Here is a 24,898-nt window from a genome sequence, read left to right as displayed (position 1 = left end):
TTTTACTTGCTATATTGTATTGAATTTGCCACCATGGCCTTTTTTTTGCCTTTACCTCCCTTCTCACCTCATTTGCTCACATCATATATAGACTTGTTTATACTGTATTATTGACTGTATGTTTGTTTTACTCCATGTGTAACTCTGTGTCATTGTATCTGTCGAACTGCTTTGCTTTATCTTGGCCAGGTCGCAATTGTAAATGAGAACTTGTTCTCAACTTGCCTACCTGGTTAAATAAAGGTGAAATAAAAAATAAATAAAAAATAGAATACATAATACTATCATCTGGATATAGATGAAGTTAAAACATGTTTTAACAGATTTACCAATGGTGTTTATATAAATAATGAAGAGAACAGGTTCCCAAAATCGACCCCCTGTGGTACACCTTTATGTATTTCAAGAAATTCCATCAATCACGATGACCTGGGATCTGTCACTAAGATAATCATGGTATCATGAACAGGTTTTCAGACCTATCGAGGACAACTTATTCAATACAATACCAACAGTATCACAAGCTTCAGAACGAACATTTCATTTGAGTGTGGAAAGCATTGATAAGATCATTAACTACTAAAGTGGTTGTTGGTGTAATAGAGCCCAGTTCCAAACCCTGATTGGTTTAGTAGTAGCGCCCAGTGCCCAGGCCTAGGTCTAAACCCTGATTGGTTTAGTAGTAGTGCCCAGGCCTAAACCCTCATTGGTTTAGTAATAGTGCCCAGGCCCAGGCCTAAACCCTCATTGATTTAGTAATAGTGCCCAACCCTAAACCCTGATTGGTTTAGTAGTAGTGCCCAGCCCTAAACCCTGATTGCCTTAGTAATAGTTCCCAGGCCCAGGTCTAACTAAACCCTGATTGGTTCACATTACATTTCTCAGAATAAAATAGCAAAGTTGTACATTTACCAAGGATCTTAGCTAGACAAGGAAGCCTTCAAATGGGCGATAATGAATAAGATCACTACGATCCCGCCCCTATGGAGAGGCAACACAACAGCAGATTTCCATCATTTTGGAATAGTTCCTGATGACAATGTTAAATAAAAACGCTGAGTTACTGAGCCAACGACGCCGCTGCACACTTAATCAAATCTGTATTATTGTATTATTCTACTGTATTATTGTATTATTCTACTGTATTATTGTATTATTCTACTGTATTATTGTATTATTCTACTGTATTATTGTATTATTCTACTGTATTATTGTATTATTCTACTGTATTATTGTATTATTCTACTGTATTATTGTATTATTCTACTGTATTATTGTATTATTCTACTGTATTATTGTATTATTCTACTGTATTATTGAGTGTATGTTTGTTTATTCCATGTGTTGTTGTACGTGTCGAACTGCTTTGCTTTATCTTGGCCAGGTCGCAGTTGTAAATGACAACTTGTCCTGAACTAGCCTACCTGGCTAAATAAAGGTGAAATAAAATCAAATCAAATAGAAAATCAAATCAAATCAAATTGTATTGGTCACACACACATGGTTAGCAGATGTTAGTGCGAGTGTAGAGAAATGCTTGTGCTTCTAGTTCCAACCATTCAGTAATATCTAACAAGTAACCTAACAATTTCACAACAACTACTTTATACACACAAGTGTAAGGAATTAATAACAATATGTACATATAAAGACATGGATGAGCGATGGCCGAACGGCATAGGCAAGATGCAGTAGATGGTATAGAGTACCTTATATACATATGAGATGAGTAATGTAGGGTATGTAAACATTATATATAGTGGCATTGTTTAAAGTGACTAGTGATACATTTATTACATCCAATTTTTTATTATTTGTCACGCCCTGAGTGAGTTGGGGGTGGGCATTCTTTGTTTTGTGCTCTATGTTTTCTATTTCTGTGTGTTTGGCCGGGTGTGGTTCTCAATCAGAGGCAGCTGTCTATCGTCGTCTCTAATTGAGAAACATACTTAGGTAGCTTTTTCCCACTGGGTTTTTGTGGGTAGTTGCTTTCTGTTTTTGTGTCTGCGCCAGACAGAACTGTTTCGGTTGTTCTCTTTGTTGTTTTTCTATTCAGTGTTCAGTTCAACTAATAAAATATGAACACGTACCACGCTGCACCTTGGTCCTCACCTTCTTCCACCAACAGCCATTACATTTTTAAAGTGGCTAGAGGTAATTAGTCGGGGCCCTGTGGATTTCTTTATTGTCTATAGTTAACAAAGCATCCAGGACTTATTTTTGTAAATAGCCCGAAAAGAAAAGCTTTGACTATCATTCATCAAGTTTCCCCAATCAGCATCCGGCCCAATGTCATTGTGAATAGGCTTTGAGGTTGTTTCAAAGAGATAGCCCGCTGAAATAAAATGGTGATTGGATGTATCAATGATGGACTTTCTTTTCTTCGTAATGAGGCCAGTGTCTGAATTAATTTGTTGGGGCAGAGAGGAGGAAGTAGGGACCCTTCAGGAATTTGTCTCTTAGTGATGACACGAGGCTCAGATTTTGGTATTCACACATCTCTAACACAAACAACAGGGCAGTGGTGTGAAGTACTTCAAGAAAAGTACTTTAAAGTACTACTTAAGTAGGTTTTTTTTGAGTATCTGTACTTTACTATTTATATTTTTGACAACTTTTACTTTTACCTCACTACATTCCTAAAGAAAATAATGTACTTTTTACTCCATACAGTTTCCCTGACACCCAAGAGTACATTTCAAAGGCTTAGCAGGACAGGAAAGTGGTCCAATTCACACACTTATCAAGAGAACATCCCTGATCATCTCTACTGCCTCTCATCTGGCGGACTCACTAAACAGAGAACATCCCTGATCATCTCTACTGCCTCTCATCTGGCGGACTCACTAAACAGAGAACATCCCTGATCATCTCTACTGCCTCTGATCTGGCGGACTCACTAAACAGAGAACATCCCTGATCATCTCTACTGCCTCTCATCTGGTGGACTCACTAAACAGAGAACATCCCTGATCATCTCTACTGCCTCTCATCTGGCGGACTCACTAAACAGAGAACATCCCTGATCATCTCTACTGCCTCTCATCTGGCGGACTCACTAAACAGAGAACATCCCTGATCATCTCTACTGCCTCTCATCTGGCGGACTCACTAAACAGAGAACATCCCTGATCATCTCTACTGCCTCTCATCTGGCGGACTCACTAAACAGAGAACATCCCTGATCATCTCTACTGCCTCTCATCTGGCGGACTCACTAAACAGAGAACATCCCTGATCATCTCTACTGCCTCTCATCTGGCGGACTCACTAAACAGAGAACATCCCTGACCATCTCTACTGCCTCTCATCTGGCGGACTCACTAAACAGAGAACATCCCTGGTCATCTCTACTGCCTCTCATCTGGCGGACTCACTAAACAGAGAACATCCCTGATCATCTCTACTGCCTCTCATCTGGCGGACTCACTAAACAGAGAACATCCCTGATCATCTCTACTGCCTCTCATCTGGCGGACTCACTAAACAGAGAACATCCCTGATCATCTCTACTGCCTCTCATCTGGCGGACTCACTAAACAGAGAACATCCCTGATCATCTCTACTGCCTCTCATCTGGCGGACTCACTAAACAGAGAACATCCCTGACCATCTCTACTGCCTCTCATCTGGCGGACTCACTAAACAGAGAACATCCCTGATCATCTCTACTGCCTCTCATCTGGCGGACTCACTAAACAGAGAACATCCCTGATCATCTCTACTGCCTCTCATCTGGCGGACTCACTAAACAGAGAACATCCCTGATCATCTCTACTGCCTCTCATCTGGCGGACTCACTAAACAGAGAACATCCCTGATCATCTCTACTGCCTCTCATCTGGCGGACTCACTAAACAGAGAACATCCCTGACCATCTCTACTGCCTCTCATCTGGCGGACTCACTAAACAGAGAACATCCCTGATCATCTCTACTGCCTCTCATCTGGCGGACTCACTAAACAGAGAACATCCCTGATCATCTCTACTGCCTCTCATCTGGCGGACTCACTAAACAGAGAACATCCCTGGTCATCTCTACTGCCTCTCATCTGGCGGACTCACTAAACAGAGAACATCCCTGACCATCTCTACTGCCTCTCATCTGGCGGACTCACTAAACAGAGAACATCCCTGGTCATCTCTACTGCCTCTCATCTGGCGGACTCACTAAACAGAGAACATCCCTGATCATCTCTACTGCCTCTCATCTGGCGGACTCACTAAACAGAGAACATCCCTGATCATCTCTACTGCCTCTCATCTGGCGGACTCACTAAACAGAGAACATCCCTGATCATCTCTACTGCCTCTCATCTGGCGGACTCACTAAACAGAGAACATCCCTGATCATCTCTACTGCCTCTCATCTGGCGGACTCACTAAACAGAGAACATCCCTGACCATCTCTACTGCCTCTCATCTGGCGGACTCACTAAACAGAGAACATCCCTGATCATCTCTACTGCCTCTCATCTGGCGGACTCACTAAACAGAGAACATCCCTGATCATCTCTACTGCCTCTCATCTGGCGGACTCACTAAACAGAGAACATCCCTGGTCATCTCTACTGCCTCTGATCTGGCGGACTCACTAAACAGAGAACATCCCTGATCATCTCTACTGCCTCTGATCTGGCAGACTCACTAAACAGAGAGCATCCCTGATCATCTCTACTGCCTCTCATCTGGCGGACTCACTAAACAGAGAACATCCCTGATCATCTCTACTGCCTCTCATCTGGCGGACTCACTAAACAGAGAACATCCCTGGTCATCTCTACTGCCTCTGATCTGGCGGACTCACTAAACAGAGAGCATCCCTGATCATCTCTACTGCCTCTCATCTGGCGGACTCACTAAACAGAGAACATCCCTGGTCATCTCTACTGCCTCTGATCTGGCGGACTCACTAAACAGAGAACATCCCTGGTCATCTCTACTGCCTCTCATCTGGCGGACTCACTAAACAGAGAACATCCCTGATCATCTCTACTGCCTCTGATCTGGCGGACTCACTAAACAGAGAACATCCCTGGTCATCTCTACTGCCTCTCATCTGGCGGACTCACTAAACAGAGAACATCCCTGATCATCTCTACTGCCTCTGATCTGGCGGACTCACTAAACAGAGAACATCCCTGATCATCTCTACTGCCTCTGATCTGGCGGACTCACTAAACAGAGAACATCCCTGGTCATCTCTACTGCCTCTCATCTGGCGAACTCACTAAACAGAGAACATCCCTGATCATCTCTACTGCCTCTCATCTGGCGGACTCACTAAACAGAGAACATCCCTGATCATCTCTACTGCCTCTGATCTGGCGGACTCACTAAACAGAGAACATCCCTGATCATCTCTACTGCCTCTCATCTGGCGGACTCACTAAATAGAGAACATCCCTGATCATCTCTACTGCCTCTGATCTGGCGGACTCACTAAACAGAGAACATCCCTGATCATCTCTACTGCCTCTGATCTGGCAGACTCACTAAACAGAGAGCATCCCTGATCATCTCTACTGCCTCTCATCTGGCGGACTCACTAAACAGAGAACATCCCTGATCATCTCTACTGCCTCTCATCTGGCGGACTCACTAAACAGAGAACATCCCTGGTCATCTCTACTGCCTCTGATCTGGCGGACTCACTAAACAGAGAGCATCCCTGATCATCTCTACTGCCTCTCATCTGGCGGACTCACTAAACAGAGAACATCCCTGGTCATCTCTACTGCCTCTGATCTGGCGGACTCACTAAACAGAGAGCATCCCTGATCATCTCTACTGCCTCTCATCTGGCGGACTCACTAAACAGAGAACATCCCTGATCATCTCTACTGCCTCTGATCTGGCGGACTCACTAAACAGAGAACATCCCTGATCATCTCTACTGCCTCTGATCTGGCAGACTCACTAAACAGAGAACATCCCTGATCATCTCTACTGCCTCTGATCTGGCGGACTCACTAAACAGAGAACATCCCTGATCATCTCTACTGCCTCTGATCTGGCAGACTCACTAAACAGAGAACATCCCTGATCATCTCTACTGCCTCTGATCTGGCGGACTCACTAAACAGAGAGCATCCCTGATCATCTCTACTGCCTCTCATCTGGCGGACTCACTAAACAGAGAACATCCCTGGTCATCTCTACTGCCTCTGATCTGGCGGACTCACTAAACAGAGAGCATCCCTGATCATCTCTACTGCCTCTCATCTGGCGGACTCACTAAACAGAGAACATCCCTGATCATCTCTACTGCCTCTGATCTGGCGGACTCACTAAACAGAGAACATCCCTGATCATCTCTACTGCCTCTGATCTGGCAGACTCACTAAACAGAGAACATCCCTGATCATCTCTACTGCCTCTCATCTGGCGGACTCACTAAACAGAGAACATCCCTGATCATCTCTACTGCCTCTCATCTGGCGGACTCACTAAACAGAGAACATCCCTGATCATCTCTACTGCATCTGATCTGGCGGACTCACTAAACACAAAAACACAAATGCTTTGTGTAAATTATGTCTGAGTGCTGAAGTGTGCCCCTAGCTATCCGTAAAAAAATATATATATACAAATTGTGCCGTATGGTTTGCTTAATAACAGGGTTGAAATGATTTATACATTTACTTTATTTTTGATACTTAAGTACATTTTAGCAATTATATTTACTTTTGATACATAAGCATCTAAAACAAATGCTTTTAGACTTTTACTGAAGTAGTAATAGTTTACTGGGTGACTCACTTTTACTTGAGTCATTTTCTCTTTAGGTACCTTTACATTTACTCAAGTATGACTTATAGATACTTTCCCCACCACTGCAACAGGGCAAAGGTCACTAGTGTCTTCGGTGACAAACAGGAAGACACATTTCTCTGGCGTAGTTATAACATCTTTATGAATTGTTATAACTGCTATATGACTACCGCGAGTGCCAGAGATCTGAGGGGGGGGAGGGTGTTAACGGTGAAGAGGTGTCATTAATTATCATACAGATTGTATCATACAGATGCTGTTCTTTCCTAAGAAAAGGTATAGTTGACCTAGGTAAATCGTACACACACTGAAACTGTATTTAAAAGTGAACTATCGCTTTAAGCCTTGTCATTCTCCCATGCCAATTACCAGCCAACCAGTCTGCTAAGTTTAAGATGTTCCCTCCATCAGTCGGAGCCATGTCGTGCAGCTTCCTCACTAACTAGTGTTGTTAAAAGCCAAGCTCTGAGTGTCTCTGGCCATCTTGTCTTCTCTGTACATTTAAACCTCATGAATTATATTAGGAGCACAGCAGGCTTAGACAACTCCTATCTATTATACATGTCTAAATGCGTTGTCAGTCAGTCTCTTTGCCCTGAGTGTGTGTGAGGGGGGGGTCTGTGTGTGTGTGTGTGTGTGTGTGTGTGTGTGTGTGTGTGAAAGACAGAAACAATAGAAGGGAAGAGTACCTATTTAGGTGTGTATTCTGTCTCTGTGTTTGTACTTTGTCAAAGCACACTGCTGTGGTATTACAGTCTTTACTGAGCTATAATCTTGAAGTGTTGTGATGGTTTGTGTGTAGCTGTCAGTTATGTCCCTACCCATCACTTATTTCGGGGTACAATTTGATCTGTAGCATCCGGTAAAATATAGCTCAGCTGGACCACTGTGTTAAACGTAGCTCAACTGGACCACTGTGTTAAACGTAGCTCAGCTGGACCACTGTGTTAAACGTAGCTCAGCTGGACCACTGTGCTAAACGTAGCTCAGCTGGACCACTGTGTTAAACGTAGCTCAGCTGGACCACTGTGTTAAACGTAGCTCAGCTGGACCACTGTGTTAAACGTAGCTCAGCTGGACCACTGTGTTAAACGTAGCTCAGCTGGACCACTGTGCTAAACGTAGCTCAGCTGGACCACTGTGTTAAACGTAGCTCAGCTGGACCACTGTGCTAAACGTAGCTCAGCTGGACCACTGTGCTAAACGTAGCTCAGCTGGACCACTGTGTTAAACGTAGCTCAGCTGGACCACTGTGTTAAACGTAGCTCAGCTGGACCACTATGTTAAATGTAGCTCACCTGGACCACTGTGCTAAACGTAGCTCAGCTGGACCACTGTGCTAAACGTAGCTCACCTGGACCACTGTGTTAAACGTAGCTCACCTGGACCACTGTGTTAAAAAGAGCTCAGCTGGACCACTGTGTTAAACAGAGCTCAATGTGTCAAACATAGCTCAGCTGGACCACTGTGTTAAACGTAGCTCAGCTGGACTACTGTGTTTCCATGTGAGGCTGTTACCTGCACACACCTGCACAGCCTCAGGCCACATCGTACTGTGCTTCTGATGTAGCCTCTTCACTGAAGCTCCTGTATGTGAGTGAGTGTGTGTGTGTGTGTGTGTGTCTGTGTCTGTGTTTGTGTGTGTGTGTTTGTGTGTGTGTGTCTGTGTGTGAGTGAGTGTCTCTGTGTGTGTGTGTGAGTGTGTGTGTGTGTGTGTGTGTGTGTGTGTGTGTGTGTGTGTGTGTGTGTGTGTGTGTGTGTGTGTGTGTGTGTGTGTGTGTGTGTGTGTGTGTGTGTGTGAGTGAGTGAGTGTGTGTGTGTGTGTGATTGTGTGTGTGTGTCTGTGTGTCCACTGGTTATGCACAATGTTGTTTTAACAACGTGGAATAAACAATGTGAATGTCTGTTGCCAGTGGGTCTCTCTCTCGCTCTGGCTGATATACCGACCTGTCATCAGCTATTCTGATCCCTATGGGATTGATGGGTAGTGGTCGTATTCCCGTGTACAGCCCATGACTCATCATTCTGGCTCTGTTCTGGATCACTCCCTGGGGGACTGAAGAGAGAGAGTAGAGAAAGAAGAGAGAGAGAGGGAGAGAGAGAGAGAAGAGAAAGGAGAGAGAGAGAGAGGGAGAGAGAGTAGAGAGAGAGAGAGAGAGAGAAGAGAGAGAGAGAGAGAGAGAGAGAGTAGAGAAAGAAGAGAGAGAGTAGAGAAAGGAGAGAGAGATAGTAGAGAAAGAAGAGAGAGAGAGTAGAGAAGGGAGAGAGAGAGAGTAGAGAAAGAAGAGAGAGAGGGAGAGAGTAGAGAAAGAAGAGAGAGAGAGAGAGAGAGAGAGAGAGAGAGAGTAGAGAGAGAGAGAGAGAGAGTAGAGAGAGAAGAGAGAGAGAGTAGAGAAAGAAGAGCGAGAGAGAGAGAGAGAGAGAGAGAGAGTAGAGAAAGAAGAGAGAGAGAGAGAGAGAGAGAGAGTCAGTAAGACACACACACATAGTATGATACAGTGCACACACTTAAAAAGAGATGGACTTGATTTGCCATCTGCTTAGTATGCTTGTGGTTGAGGTTTAGAGATTCTAACAAGTCAAGCAGATCGCAAATCATTGTCAATGAAATTAAACTAAATCACATCATCCTAGAGAGGAGGGAAGGAGGGATAAGGATGGGAGGAAAGAGAGATGATGACAGAAAGACATGGAGAAGGATTCCCTGCAAAGCCGCCAACTCAGCGATGGACACAATACAGGCCCAGGCGACACTAAACCACAGCCGCAACACTAAACCATGGCCGTAACACTAAACCATGGCCGCAACACTAAACCACGGCAGCAACACTAAACCACGGCCGTAACACTAAACCATGGCTGTAACACTAAACCACGGTCGCGACACTAAACCATGGCCGTAACACTAAACCACGGTCGCGACACTAAACCACAGCCGCAACACTAAACCATGGCCGTAACACTAAACCATGGCCGCAACACTAAACCACGGCAGCAACACTAAACCACGGCCGTAACACTAAACCATGGCCGTAACACTAAACCATGGCCGTGACACTAAACCATGGCCGTGACACTAAACCATGGCCGTAACTCTAAACCATGGCCGTAACACTAAACCATGGCCGTAACACTAAACCATGGCCGTAACACTAAACCACGGCCGCAACACAAAACCATGGCCGCAACACTAAACCACCACTACACTAAACCATGGCCGTAACACTAAACCATGGCCGCAACACTAAACCACCGCTACACTAAACCATGGCCGTAACACTAAACCATGGCCATAACAGTAAACCATGGCCATAACACTAAACCATGGCCATAACACTAAACCATGGCCGCAACACTAAACCATGGCCATAACACTAAACCATGGCCGCGACACTAAACCATTGCCATAACACTAAACCATGGCCGTAACACTAAAGCATTGCCATAACACTAAACCATGGCCATAACACTAAACCATGGCCGCGACACTAAACCATGGCCGTGACACTAAACCATGGCCGTAACACTAAACCATGGCCATAACACTAAACCATGGCCGCGACACTAAACCATTGCCATAACACTAAACCATGGCCGTAACACTAAAGCATTGCCATAACACTAAACCATGGCCATAACACTAAACCATGGCTGTGACACTAAACCATGGCCGCGACACTAAACCATTGCCATAACACTAAACCATGGCCGTAACACTAAACCATTGCCATAACACTAAACCATGGCCAAGACACTAAACCATGGCCGCGACACTAAATCATTGCCATAACACTAAACCATGGCCGTAACACTAAACCATTGCCATAACACTAAACCATTGCCATAACACTAAACCATGGCCGTGACACTAAACCATGGCCGCAACACTAAACCATGGCCGTAACAATAAACCATGGCCGCAACACTAAACCATAGCCATAACACTAAACCACGGCCGCAACACTAAACCATGGCCCTAAACCATGGTCGTAACACTAAACGACGGCCGCAACACTAAACCACGGCCATAACACTAAACCATGGCTGCGACACTAAACCACGGCCGTGACACTAAACCATGGCAGCAGCGTGGAGTAATGGAAGTGCTGGAGTCTACTAAGCATGTATAGTAGCGACGTGGGATCGAATCCAACCACAGACATTCTCCCGTCTACATCCATGACTCTGTATCTACCATCTGAAATGTCTACATTAAAAAGAGGAAATTCTGAAGGAGGACGAGTCTCAGTTCTGTACCGTGACCTCACAACATGTCTCTACTACACATTGTTATGTAGTTCAGAGTGAAACAAAAATACATGGAACAACGTGCTGCAAGACATATTCTCCTTGGCCCAGTAACAAGGCTTTCTAAAGTTAGGTCAGAGACAGAGAGGGCTTGAAAACACACAAAACACCATGGAGAGAGAGAGAGAGAGAAAGAGAGAAAGAGAGAGAGAGAGAGAGAAAGAACGATAGAGAGAGAGAGATAGAAGAGAGAGAGAGAGAGAAAGAGAGAGAGAGAGAGAAAGAACGATAGAGAGAGAGAGATAGAAGAGAGAGAGAGAGAGAGAGAGAGAGAGAGAGAGAAAGAACGATAGAGAGAGAGATAGAAAAGAGAGAGAGTGAGAGAATGTAAACAGAGAAAAGACTATGGAAATGATGTGGGACAGTGTGTTTCTTTTAAAATAACAACTGAGTCAACACATTGGAATGATAGAATGGACAACAGACTGAAAGAGAGAAATAGGGACGAACAGCTTGTTACATGGTGGAAGAGTGACTAGCTAGCATGTTCACTCACACACTGCTTGGATTAGACCTGAGTTAGACTCATCAATACTCCTCAACACACACATACACACACGTTGGTTGACATAGGACACAACCTCCCCACAACAGAGAGAAACATACAGGGATGAATTCCACCTCCCCACAACAGAGAGAAACATACAGGGATGAATTCAACCTCCCCACAACAGAGAGGAACATACAGGGATGAATTACACCTCCCCACAACAGAGAGAAAGAAAGAGGGATGAATTCAACCTCCCCACAACAGAGAGAAAGATAGAGGGATGAATTCAACCTCCCCACAACAGAGAGAAAGATAGAGGGATGAACAATTCTAGAGCAGATGACTGTTTTGGAGAGAGAGACAAAATAAAAGTGCCAGAGTGGGAAAAATATTAACCGTTTGGAATCATGCTCACTTTCCTGTCGATTAAAGAAAGTCAAAATTGTTGCCTTGGCAACCCCCTTTCCCCCAACTGCCATGGCAACCGTATACAACTATGTCCGCTTTAGTGACAGTTGCTAAGCTAGCTAACCAACCAAAAGAAGGCTAAATCGAACAGCAGGGATGGAAATGCTCTGTTTTTGATTTTATCTCAACCCCTGAAAAGAAAGGGGCCCCGACAAACACACACACACACACAAACAGCCACGCACAAACACACACACACACACACACACACACACACACACACACACACACACACACACACACACACACGCAAAAACACACAAACACACACACACACACACACACACACTCACGCACACACACACACACACACACACAAACACACACACACACCCACACACACACACACACAAACACACACACGCATACCCACACACACACCCACACACACACACACGCACACAAACACACACACGCACACAAACACACACACCGACAGTCAGGCTGTGTGTGTGATAGGATGCGAAGTGACAGAGAGACGCGGAGAGGGGATGACATTACGGTGGTTGGGCTAGCACAGGGAGGGGCAACCCCAGTCCTCGGGAAGCCTGATTGATGTCACACTGTTAGCCCAGCTAAAACACCTGACTCCAATAATCAACTAATCACGATCTTCAGTTTGGAATGCAATTAGTTTAATTAGCTGTGTTTGCTAGGGATGATGGGGGAAAGTGTGACAATGCTCTGGCCCCACTTAGGACTGGAGTTGCCCCTCCCTGGGCTAGCAGGATGAAAGTCTCGTGGGAAACCTGCTTTGTAGTGCCATTGTAGCAGGTCCAGGTTACACAATACTGTTCATTCATACACAGGGACATCAGGGATGGGCCAAATGCCTTCAGAGAGAAAGTGCACACAGACTATCTTAGCTTGGACACAGGAACGACTGGAATGCTTTAAGTCGATAGGAAGGGAATAAAGAAAGCAGGGTCGAATCAAATGGTAGAGAGTAACGTGAAGTCGTACAGTTTTAAATAGTATCAACAATGTGATATAGATATTACTGAGTGGCTGTGAACATACCTGGCAGATGAATGTAACTTAACCTCTCATCATCTCCATCCGTTTCTCTCTCTCTCTCTCTCTCTCTCATGTCCAGCACTCTCTTTCAACTCATCTCAGTCTCTACCTCCCTCTACTAATCTCATTATAAAATCTGCATCCCAAGTGGCACCCTGTCCCCTATTTAGTGCACTACTTTTGACCAGAGTTCCATTGCCACTGGTCAAAAGTAGTTCACTATATAGAGAAAAGGGTGCACTTGAGGAAAGAATCCAAAGTGTCATGTCAGCAATCTACTCTCTGATGTGCTTCTCTAATGCGGGTCAACACTGAAGTTCTCATAGAGGCCAGATGTTGTCATTGAAAATAAGAATTTGTTCTTAACTGACTTGCCTAGTAAAATAAAGGTTAAATACATTTCAAAAGGTCAATCTGAGAAGCAGGAACACTAACCAGATCCATACATACACACTCCCTGGAATGGAATACTGTTCTGAACTTTGACCTTTCGATCAATGTAGTGCACCTGATGCTTCCCCTCCATGACAGACACAGGAGCGAAGAATTAGAGCTGGAAGAATGGACAATCCTGACATGTCTGACTGACAAACACTTGTGTTACACAGTCTGGCCACTAGGGGGAGAGCCTCTCCCCACTACACACAGAGGTACAGCAGGGGATGGACAGGGATAACCCACTCACACTCAGTTTCTCTCTCTTTCTCCTTTTACATGACCGTCTCTCTATGTCTCTCTCCATCTGTCTGTCTGTCTGAATGACAGAGCAAGGAGGCCTACAGAGCAAGGAGGCCTACAGAGCAAGGAGGCCTACAGAGCAAGGAGGCCTACAGAGAAAGGAGGCCTACAGAGCAAGGAGGCCTACAGAGCAAGGAGGCCTACAGAGCAAGGAGGCCTACAGAGAAAGGAGGCCTACGGTGCAAGGAGGCCTATAGAGCAAGGAGGCCTACAGAGCAAGGAGGCCTAAGGAGCAAGGAGGCCTACAGAGCAAGGAGGCCTAAGGAGCAAGGAGGCCTACAGAGCAAGGAGGCCTACAGAGCAAGGAGGCCCTGTCAATTCCCTCTCTGTGTTGTTGTATGTGTCGAACTGCTTTGCTTTATCTTGGCCAGGTCGCAGCTATAAATGAGCCTACCTGATTAAATAAAGGTGAAATGTAAAAAATAAAGAACAATTCAATTCAAGAGCTTTATTGGCATTAATCAATTAATATGTTTACATTGCCAAAGCAAGTGAAATAGATACAGTTGAAGTAAGTTTAAAAACACCTTAGCCAAATACATTTAAACCCCGTTTTTCACAATTCCTGACATTTAATCCTAGTAAAAATCCCATGTCTCAGGTCAGTTAGGATCACCACTTTATTTTAAGAATATGAAATGTCAGAATAATAGTAGAGAGAATTATTTATTTCAGCTTTTACTTATTTAATCACATTCCCAGTGGGTCAGAAGTTTACATACACTCAATTATTATTTGGTTGCATTGCCTTTACATGGTTTAACTTGGGTCAAACATTTCAGGCAGCCTTCCACAAGCTTACCACAATAAGTTGGGTGAATTTTGGCCCATTCTTCCTGACAGAGCTGGTGTAACTGAGTCAGGTTTGTAGGCCTCCTCGCTCTCACACACTTGTTCAGTTCTGCCCACAAATCTTCTATGGGATTGAGGTCAGGGCTTTGTGATGGCCACTCCAATACCATTACTTTGTTGTCGTTAAGCCATTTTGCCACAACTTTGGAAGTATACTTGGGGTCATTGTCCATTTGGGAGACCCATTTGCGACCAAGCTTTAACTTCCTGACTGATGTCTTGAGATGTTGCTTCAATATGTCCAAATAATTTTCCTGCCTCATGATGCCATCTATTTTGTGAAGTGCACCAGTCCCTCCTGCAGCAAAGCACCCCCACAACATGATTTTCCAAGCTGTTTAAAGGCACAGTCAACTTAGTGTATGTAAACATGACCCACTGGAATTGTGATACAGTGATTTATAAGTGAAATAATCTGTAAACAATTTGTTGGAAAAATTACTTGTGTCATGCACAAAGTAGATGTCCTAACCGATTTGCCAAAACTATAGTTTGTTAACAAAAAATTTGGGGAGTGGTTGAAAAACGAGTTTTAATGACTCCAACCTAAGTGTATGTAAACTACCGACTTCAACTGTAATAAATAAAAGTGAAATAAACAATAAAATGAACAGTAAACATTAGTCACAGAAGTTCCAAAATAATAAATGTCCTATTATGTCTATATACTATACAAGACTGAGGCTTTCACCATGGCATTATGGCTATTCTCTTTTATCTAACCTTTATGTAACCTTTATGTAACCTTTATCTAACCTTTATCTAACCTTTATCTAACCTTTGCACTAATATTTTTAACAAGTAAGTTGACCTGTAAACAGATTCTCTTTATAAACCAATAACGGGAATGAACGGGAAGAGTTGCAGGAGCGAGGAAAGATATATTCATAATTTTACCGACTTACATTTAACTGTTTATCTTATCACAAATACAACCTCTGTGTTCAGTAATGTCAATGCACTGGCCTATAAACCATCACCGTGAGTACAGAGGCCTCATTCACTTCGGTAAAACCATTGTTTCTCTTCACAGTGAGCAGTACAACGACAGGGTCAGCCAGCATCATTAACTCTTTATTAGACCTGTAAAGCAATTCCCATCCCCAGTACCAAGACCAGTACCTAAAACAACACACTAAAGTCTCTAATCTAGTGCCTTATACCCAGAAATCACAGCCTAGTGATTTAAACAAACTGTCTCTCTCCTTTAGAATGCCTCTTTATGTGTTTGTATTGAGAGACGAGGAGAGGACAGGAAACAGTAGAGAAGAGGAAAGAAGCTGGGGGGGGAAGGGCTGTGGGTCTCTGTATCAACACAATAACCTGGATGGACTGAGAGAGTAAATACAGACAGAGGGATCGAGGTAGAGAGAGACAGGGATGGAGGGTGAGAGAAGGAGATGGAGGGTGAGAGACAGGGATGGAGGGAGAGAGAAGGAGAGAGAGAGAGAGAGAGAGTGATGGAGGGAGATAGTGGGCGATGGAGGGAGAGAAGGAGAGGGATGGAGGGAGAGAGACAGGGATGGAGGGAGAGAGAGGGATGAGGGAGAGAGACAGGGATGTAGGGTGAGAGAGGGATGGAAGGAGTGAGAGAGGGATGGAGGGAGAGAGAGGGATGGAGAGAAGGAGAGGGATGGAGAGAGAGAGAGGGGTTGAGTAAGAGAGAGAGTGATGGAGGGAGATAGCGAGGGATTGAGGGAGAGCGGGATGGGGAGATAAGGAGAGGGAGACAATGATGGAGGGAGAGAGAGGGAGAGAGACAGGGATGGAGGGAGAGAGAGGGATGAGGGGGAGAGAGGGATGGGGAGAGAGACAGGGATGATGGAGAGAGACAGGGATGGAAGGAGAGAGAGAGAGAGAGGGACGAGGGAGAGAGAGCAATGGAGGTGAAAGACAGGGATGGATGGAGGGAGAGAGAGACAAGGATGGAGGGAGAAAGACAGGGATGGAGGGAGAGAGGGGGATGAGAGAGAGAGACAGGGATAGAGGGAGAAAGACAGGGAGAGAGACAGGGATGAAGGGAGAGAGAGAGAGAGAAAGGGATGGAGGGAGAGAGATGGGGATGGAGGGAGAGAGACTGGGGTGGAGGGAGAGAGACAGGGATGGAGGGAGAGAGACAGGGAGAGAGACATGGATGGAAGGAGATAGACAGGGAGAGAGACAGGGAGAGATAGGGAGAGAGACAGGGAGAAAGACGGGGATGGAGAGAGAGAGGGAGAGAGAGAGGGGGCTGGAGGGATCTGTAAACTGTGGTCCATGCTATGCTCCAGTGGGTCTCTACAACGACGGAGGAAGGATTCTTTACTCACACTCACTCACTCACTCACTCACTCACTCACTCACTATCACACACACACACACACACACACACACACACACACACACACACACACACACACACACACACACACACACACACACACACACACAGACACACACACACACACACACACACACACAGGTTTCTATACTCACAAAGATGAGCAGTGGCACGCAGACAGAGGAGACAAAGAAAACAGGCAGACAGGCAGACAGAGCAGACAGACAGGCAGAAAGACAGACAAGCAGGCAGGCAAGCAGGCAGGCAGGCAGGCAGGCAGACAGACAGACAGACATACTGGCACTTTCTTATTAGAAGAACTTCCTAGGTCAAAACACTAAATACATAGATTGAAACACAAACATCTAAAGCAGTCAAACGCTCACATGCACATAGTACACAGAAATACACACAGACACATGTCAGCTATTAGCCCGAGGGATAAAGTGTTGAATAACCAATGCTATAGAATTACTACATAGCACTGATGGTGGTCACATACACTGAGTACAAAACATACCGGATCCTTCCATGACACAGACTGACCAGGTGAATCCAGGTGAAAGCTATGATCCCTTATTGACGTCGCCTGTTAAATCCACTTCAATCAGTGTAGACGAAGGGGAGGAGACAGGTTAAAGATGAAGGGGAGGAGACAGGTTAAAGATGAAGGGGAGGAGACAGGTTAAAGATGAAGGGGAGGAGACAGGTTAAAGATGAAGGGGAGGAGACAGGTTAAAGATGAAGGGGAGGAGACAGGTTAAAGATGAAGGGGAGGAGACAGGTTAAAGATGAAGGGGAGGAGACAGGTTAAAGATGAAGGGGAGGAGACAGGTTAAAGATGAAGGGGAGGAGACAGGTTAAAGATGAAGGGGAGGAGACAGATTAAAGATGAAGGGGAGGAGACAGGTTAAAGATGAAGGGGAGGAGACAGGTTAAAGATGAAGGGGAGGAGACAGGTTAAAGATGAAGGGGAGGAGACAGGTTAAAGATGAAGGGGAGGAGACAGGTTAAAGATGAAGGGGAGGAGACAGATTAAAGATGAAGGGGAGGAGACAGGTTAAAGATGAAGGGGAGGAGACAGGTTAAAGATGAAGGGGAGGAGACAGGTTAAAGATGAAGGGGAGGAGACAGGTTAAAGATGAAGGGGAGGAGACAGGTTAAAGATGAAGGGGAGGAGACAGATTAAAGATGAAGGGGAGGAGACAGGTTAAAGATGAAGGGGAGGAGACAGGTTAAAGATGAAGGGGAGGAGACAGGTTAAAGATGAAGGGGAGGAGACAGGTTAAAGATGAAGGGGAGGAGACAGGTTAAAGATGAAGGGGAGGAGACAGATTAAAGATGAAGGGGAGGAGACAGGTTAAAGATGAAGGGGAGGAGACAGGTTAAAGATGAAGGGGAGGAGACAGGTTAAAGATGAAGGGGAGGAGACAGGTTAAAGATGAAGGGGAGGAGACAGGTTAAAGAAGGATGTTTAAGCCTGGAGATAATTGAGATATGGATTGTGTATGTGTGTCATTCAGAGGGTGAATGATTTTAATATTTAAGTGCCTTTGAACGTGTTATGGTAGAAGGTGGCAGGACTGTATTACTAGGGCGTATTGACTGTATTACTAGGGCGTATTGACTGTATTACTAGGGCGTATTGACTGTATTACTAGGGCGTATTGACTGTATTACTAGGGCGTATTGACTGTATTACTAGGGCGTATTGACTGTATTACTAGGGCGTATTGACTGTATTACTAGGGCGTATTGACTGTATTACTAGGGCGTATTGACTGTATTACTAGGGCGTAGGGCTGTATTACTAGGGCGTATTGACTGTATTACTAGGGCGTAGGGCTGTATTACTAGGGCGTATTGACTGTATTACTAGGGCGTATTGACTGTATTACTAGGGCGTATTGACTGTATTACTAGGGCGTATTGACTGTATTACTAGGGCGTATTGACTGTATTACTAGGGCGTATTGACTGTATTACTAGGGCGTATTGACTGTATTACTAGGGCGTATTGACTGTATTACTAGGGCGTATTGACTGTATTACTAGGGCGTATTGACTGTATTACTAGGGCGTATTGACTGTATTACTAGGGCGTATTGACTGTATTACTAGGGCGTATTGACTGTATTACTAGGGCGTATTGACTGTATTACTAGGGCGTATTGACTGTATTACTAGGGCGTAGGGCTGTATTACTAGGGCGTATTGACTGTATTACTAGGGCGTATTGACTGTATTACTAGGGCGTAGGGCTGTATTACTAGGGCGTATTGACTGTATTACTAGGGCGTATTGACTGTATTACTAGGGCGTATTGACTGTATTACTAGGGCGTATTGACTGTATTACTAGGGCGTATTGACTGTATTACTAGGGCGTATTGACTGTATTACTAGGGCGTATTGACTGTATTACTAGGGCGTATTGACTGTATTACTAGGGCGTATTGACTGTATTACTAGGGCGTATTGACTGTATTACTAGGGCGTATTGACTGTATTACTAGGGCGTATTGGCTGTATTACTAGGGCGTATTGACTGTATTACTAGGGCGTATTGACTGTATTACTAGGGCGTATTGACTGTATTACTAGGGCGTATTGACTGTATTACTAGGGCGTATTGACTGTATTACTAGGGCGTATTGACTGTATTACTAGGGCGTATTGACTGTATTACTAGGGCGTATTGACTGTATTACTAGGGCGTATTGACTGTATTACTAGGGCGTATTGACTGTATTACTAGGGCGTATTGACTGTATTACTAGGGCGTATTGACTGTATTACTAGGGCGTATTGACTGTATTACTAGGGCGTATTGACTGTATTACTAGGGCGTATTGACTGTATTACTAGGGCGTATTGACTGTATTACTAGGGCGTATTGACTGTATTACTAGGGCGTATTGACTGTATTACTAGGGCGTATTGACTGTATTACTAGGGCGTATTGACTGTATTACTAGGGCGTATTGACTGTATTACTAGGGCGTATTGACTGTATTACCGTCACACCAGCGATCACAAGTTATGAAGGCAGTCAAATTCCACGAGTTCGTTTAGTCACGGTAATTAGGCTTCTCCAAGCTCTGATGCTGCTGATGGTCATTAGTAGCTTACCAAACTTGCTAACTGCCTGGTACTATATTTAAATATGTATTTCTCGCACAGTATAGAATAGGTCAACTTTAGTACTATGGGGGATAGTAAATTGACAGAGGCTAGTGAATTTTGCTGTTTGTTAGACCTACTCATCTTATAGGCTGACGTAAATGTGGACAGTTCTTTGAATATCTTCACAATGCACCTAGGAATAAGGATAAGGACACGCGCAGTTGCGTCCCCGATGTGTCTGTCTTCACTTGTAACCTGTGAGAAAGACCAGATCACATGATGGAGAGCACGCAGCACTCAGGGAGAAAGGCACAACAACGGCATGGAATTTAGTGCATTAAGGCCACAAAGGAGATGCCGCTGTGAAATTTGAGGCATTATCAAGCGCTTGTCAAATTGTGAATGAGAGACTGATGAAGTGGGTACAGCCTGCGCAAAAAAACAAAGCAGAGCTCATTGCCTTTCAAGCAACTTCTTTCAAATCATTATTAAAGTTGCATCATGCAGCCTTACAACGTATTAAAAATCAAAACATATCAGCTCGATGTTTGTAGAACAACTAAAGTTACATTAATAACTCTAAACTGAGCATATAGAAGTGCAGTGCCTTGCTAAAGTATTCACCCCCCTTTGCATTTTTACTATTTTGTTGCTTTACAACCTGAAATTTAAATGGATTATTTGGGGGTCTGTATCATTTGATTTTACACAACATGCCCACCACTTTGAAGATTCAAAATATTTTTTATTGTGAAGCAAACAAGGAATAAGGCAAAAATAAAACTGAAAACTATTCACCACCAGCATTGCCACCAGCAATTACAGCTGCAAGTCTCTTGGGGTATGTCTCTATAAGCTTGGCACATCTAGCCACTGGGATTTTTGCCCGTTCTTCAAGGCAAAACTGCTCCAGCTCCTTCAAGTTGGATGGGTTCCGCTGGTGTACCGCAATTTCAAGTCATACCACAGATTCTCAATTGGATTGGAGGTCTGGGCTTTGACTAGGCCATTCCAATAAATTTAATTAAATGTTTCCCCTTAAACCACTCGAATGTTGCTTTAGCAGTATGCTTAGGGTCATTGTCCTCCTGGAAGGTGAACCTCCGTCTCATTCTCAAATCTCTGCAAGACTGAAACAGGTTTCCCTCAAGAATTTCCCTGTATTTAGCGCCATCCATCATTCCTTCAATTCTGACCAGTTTCCCAGTCCCTGCCAATAAAAACATCCCCACAGCATGATGCTGCCACCAAGATGCTTCACTGTGGAGATGGTATTCTCGGGGTGATGAGAGGTGTTGGGTTTGCTCCAGATGTAGCATTTTCCATGAGGGGCAAATAGCTCAACTTTAGTCTCATCTGACCAGAGCACCTTCTTTCATATGTTTAGGGAGTCTCCCACATGCCTTTTGGCAAACACCAAACTTTTATGCTTATTTTTTTCAAGCAATGGCTTTTTTTTGGCCACTCTTCCTTAAAGCCCAGCTCTGTGGAGTGTACGGCTTCAACTGGTCCTATGGACAGATACTCCAATCTCCGCTGTGGAGCTTTGCAGCACCTTCAGGGTTATCTTCGGTCTCTTTGTTGCCTCACTGATTAATGCCCTCCTTGCCTGGTCTGTGAGTTTTGGTGGGCGGCCCTCTCTTCGCAGGTTTGTTGTGGTGCCATTTTCTTTCCATTTTTTAATAATATATTTAATGGTGCTCCGTAGGATGTACAAAGTTTCTGATATTTTTTTATAACCCAACCCTGATCTGTACTACCTCCACAACTTTGTCCCTGACCTGTTTGGAGAACTCCTTGGTCTTCATGATGCCGCTTGCTTGGTGGTGCCCATTGCTTAGTGGTGTTGCAGACTCTGGGGCCTTTCAGAACACGTGTATGTATACTGAGATCATGTGACAGATCATGTGACACTTAGATTGCACACAGGTGGACTTTATTTAAATAATTATGTAACTTCTGAAGGTAATTGGTTGCACCAGATCATATTTAGGGGCTTCATAGTAAAAGGGGGTGAATACACACACCCCTTCATAGCAAAAGGGGGTGAATACACACACCCCTTCATAGCAAAAGGGGGTGAATACACACACCCCTTCATAGCAAAAGGGGGTGAATACACAGACCCCTTCATAGCAAAAGGGGGTGAATACACACACCCCTTGTCCATTTATTTTTGTAGAATTTTTTTGAAACAAGTTATTTTTAAAATTTCATTCACCAAATCCAAATAAAAACTCAATTTAAATTACAGGTTGTAATGCAACTAAATAGGAAAAACGCCAAAGGGGGGATGAAAACTTTTGCAAGGCGCTGTACCTATTTATATGATCTAGTTATAGTAAGTTAAGGTCAAAACAAATCTAATTGTATTTGTCACATACACATGGTGAGCAGATGTTAATGCGAGTGTGGCGAAATTATTGTGCTTCTAGTTCTGACAGTGCAGTATATCTAACAAATCAACTAACAATTCCCCAACAACTACATAATACACACAAATCTAAAGCGATGAATGAGAATATGTACATGTAAGTACAGTTGAAGTCGGAGGTTTACATACATCTTAGCCAATGGACTACTTTTTCACATTATCACGTTTCTTTAGACCTGTCTAAAATAATTCATGGATTTATTGTGAAGGTGTAGGCTATATTACATGGATTTATTGTGAAGGTGTAGGCTATATTACATGGATTTATTGTGAAGGTGTAGGCTATATTACATGTATTTTTATTTCACCTTTATTTAACCAGGTAGGCTAGTTGAGAACAAGTTCTCATTTGCAACTGCGACCTGGCCAAGATAAGGCATAGCAGTGTGAACAGACAACACAGAGTTACACATGGAGTAAACAATTAACAAGTCAATAACACAGTAGAAAAAAGGGGAGTCTATATACATTGTGTGCAAAGGCATGAGAAGGTAGGCGAATAATTACAATTATGCAGATTAACACTGGAGTGATAAATGATCAGATGGTTATGTACAGGTAGAGATATTGGTGTGCAAAAGAGCAGAAAAATAAATAAATAAAAAAACAGTATGTGGATGAGGTAGGTGAAAATGGGTGGGCTATTTACCAATAGACTATGTACAGCTGCAGCGATCGGTTAGCTGCTCAGATAGCAGATGTTTGAAGTTGGTGAGGGAGATAAAAGTCTCCAACTTCAGCGATTTTTGCAATTCGTTCCAGTCACAGGCAGCAGAGAACTGGAACGAAAGGCGGCCAAATGAGGTGTTGGCTTTAGGGATGATCAGTGAGATACACCTGCTGGAGCGCGTGCTACGGATGGGTGTTGCCATCGTAACCAGTGAACTGAGATAAGGCGGAGCTTTACCTAGCATGGACTTGTAGATGACCTGGAGCCAGTGGGTCTGGCGACGAATATGTAGCGAGGGCCAGCCGACTAGAGCATACAAGTCGCAGTGGTGGGTGGTATAAGGTGCTTTAGTGACAAAACGGATGGCACTGTGATAAACTGCATCCAGTTTGCTGAGTAGAGTGTTGGAAGCAATTTTGTAGATGACATCGCCAAAGTCGAGGATTGGTAGGATAGTCAGTTTTACTAGGGTAAGTTTGGCGGCGTGAGTGAAGGAGGCTTTGTTGCGGAATAGAAAGCCGACTCTTGATTTGATTTTCGATTGGAGATGTTTGATATGGGTCTGGAAGGAGAGTTTAGAGTCTAGCCAGACACCTAGGTACTTATAGATGTCCACATATTCAAGGTCGGAACCATCCAGGGTGGTGATGCTGGTCAGGCGTGCGGGTGCAGGCAGCGAACGGTTGAAAAGCATGCATTTGGTTTTACTAGCGTTTAAGAGCAGTTGGAGGCCACGGAAGGAGTGCTGTATGGCATTGAAGCTCGTTTGGAGGTTAGATAGCACAGTGTCCAAGGACGGGCCGGAAGTATATAGAATGGTGTCGTCTGCGTAGAGGTGGATCAGGGAATCGCCCGCAGCATGAGAAACATCATTGATATATACAGAGAAAAGAGTCGGCCCGAGAATTGAACCCTGTGGCACCCCCATAGAGACTGCCAGAGGACCGGACAGCATGCCCTCCGATTTGACACACTGAACTCTGTCTGCAAAGTAATTGGTGAACCAGGCAAGGCAGTCATCCGAGAAACCGAGGCTACTGAGTCTGCCGATAAGAATATGGTGATTGACAGAGTCGAAAGCCTTGGCAAGGTCTATGAAGACGGCTGCACAGTACTGTCTTTTATCGATGGCGGTTATGATATCGTTTAGTACCTTGAGCGTGGCTGAGGTACACCCGTGACCGGCTCGGAAACCAGATTGCACAGCGGAGAAGGTACGGTGGGATTCGAGATGGTCAGTGACCTGTTTGTTGACTTGGCTTTCGAAGATCTTAGATAGGCAGGGCAGGATGGATATAGGTCTGTAGCAGTTTGGGTCCAGGGTGTCGCCCCCTTTGAAGAGGGGGATGACTGCGGCAGCTTTCCAATCCTTGGGGATCTCAGACGATATGAAAGAGAGGTTGAACAGGCTGGTAATAGGGGTTGCGACAATGGCGGCAGATAGTTTCAGGAATACATGGGTTTGTTAGATTTTTTAAAATGTAGATGTTCCATGTGTGGAAGCCAGGAGATGTTAAATGTGTTCATGTTAATTAACCGTGAGACCCACAGTTATTTGGTGAACACTTTCAACACCTTGTAGAGTCCATGCCCTGGTGAACACTTTCGACACCTTGTAGAGTCCATGCCCTGGTGAACACTTTCGACACCTTGTAGAGTTCATGCCCTGGTGAACACTTTCGACACCTTGTAGAGTCCATG

At 44.4% G+C, this 24,898-nt stretch overlaps 1 protein-coding gene across 1 annotated transcript in view; it reads right to left on the bottom strand.

The window, feature by feature from the left end:
- The window catches only part of LOC110504247 (forkhead box protein N3), a 149,108-nt gene that overhangs the window by 9,382 nt on the left and 114,828 nt on the right, over positions 1-24,898 (bottom strand). The window contains exon 5 of the mRNA XM_036962803.2: positions 8,723-8,831. Within this exon, the coding sequence (XP_036818698.2) occupies positions 8,723-8,831 (109 nt within the window). The remainder of the gene's footprint in view (positions 1-8,722; positions 8,832-24,898) is intronic.

This window comes from Oncorhynchus mykiss, chromosome 25, assembly GCF_057628025.1.
Source record: "Oncorhynchus mykiss isolate SJ-2025 chromosome 25, ASM5762802v1, whole genome shotgun sequence".
Taxonomy (NCBI): domain Eukaryota; kingdom Metazoa; phylum Chordata; class Actinopteri; order Salmoniformes; family Salmonidae; genus Oncorhynchus; species Oncorhynchus mykiss.
The sequence above is the reverse complement of the archived record's forward strand: the minus strand, read 5'-3'. Positions and strand labels throughout refer to the sequence as shown.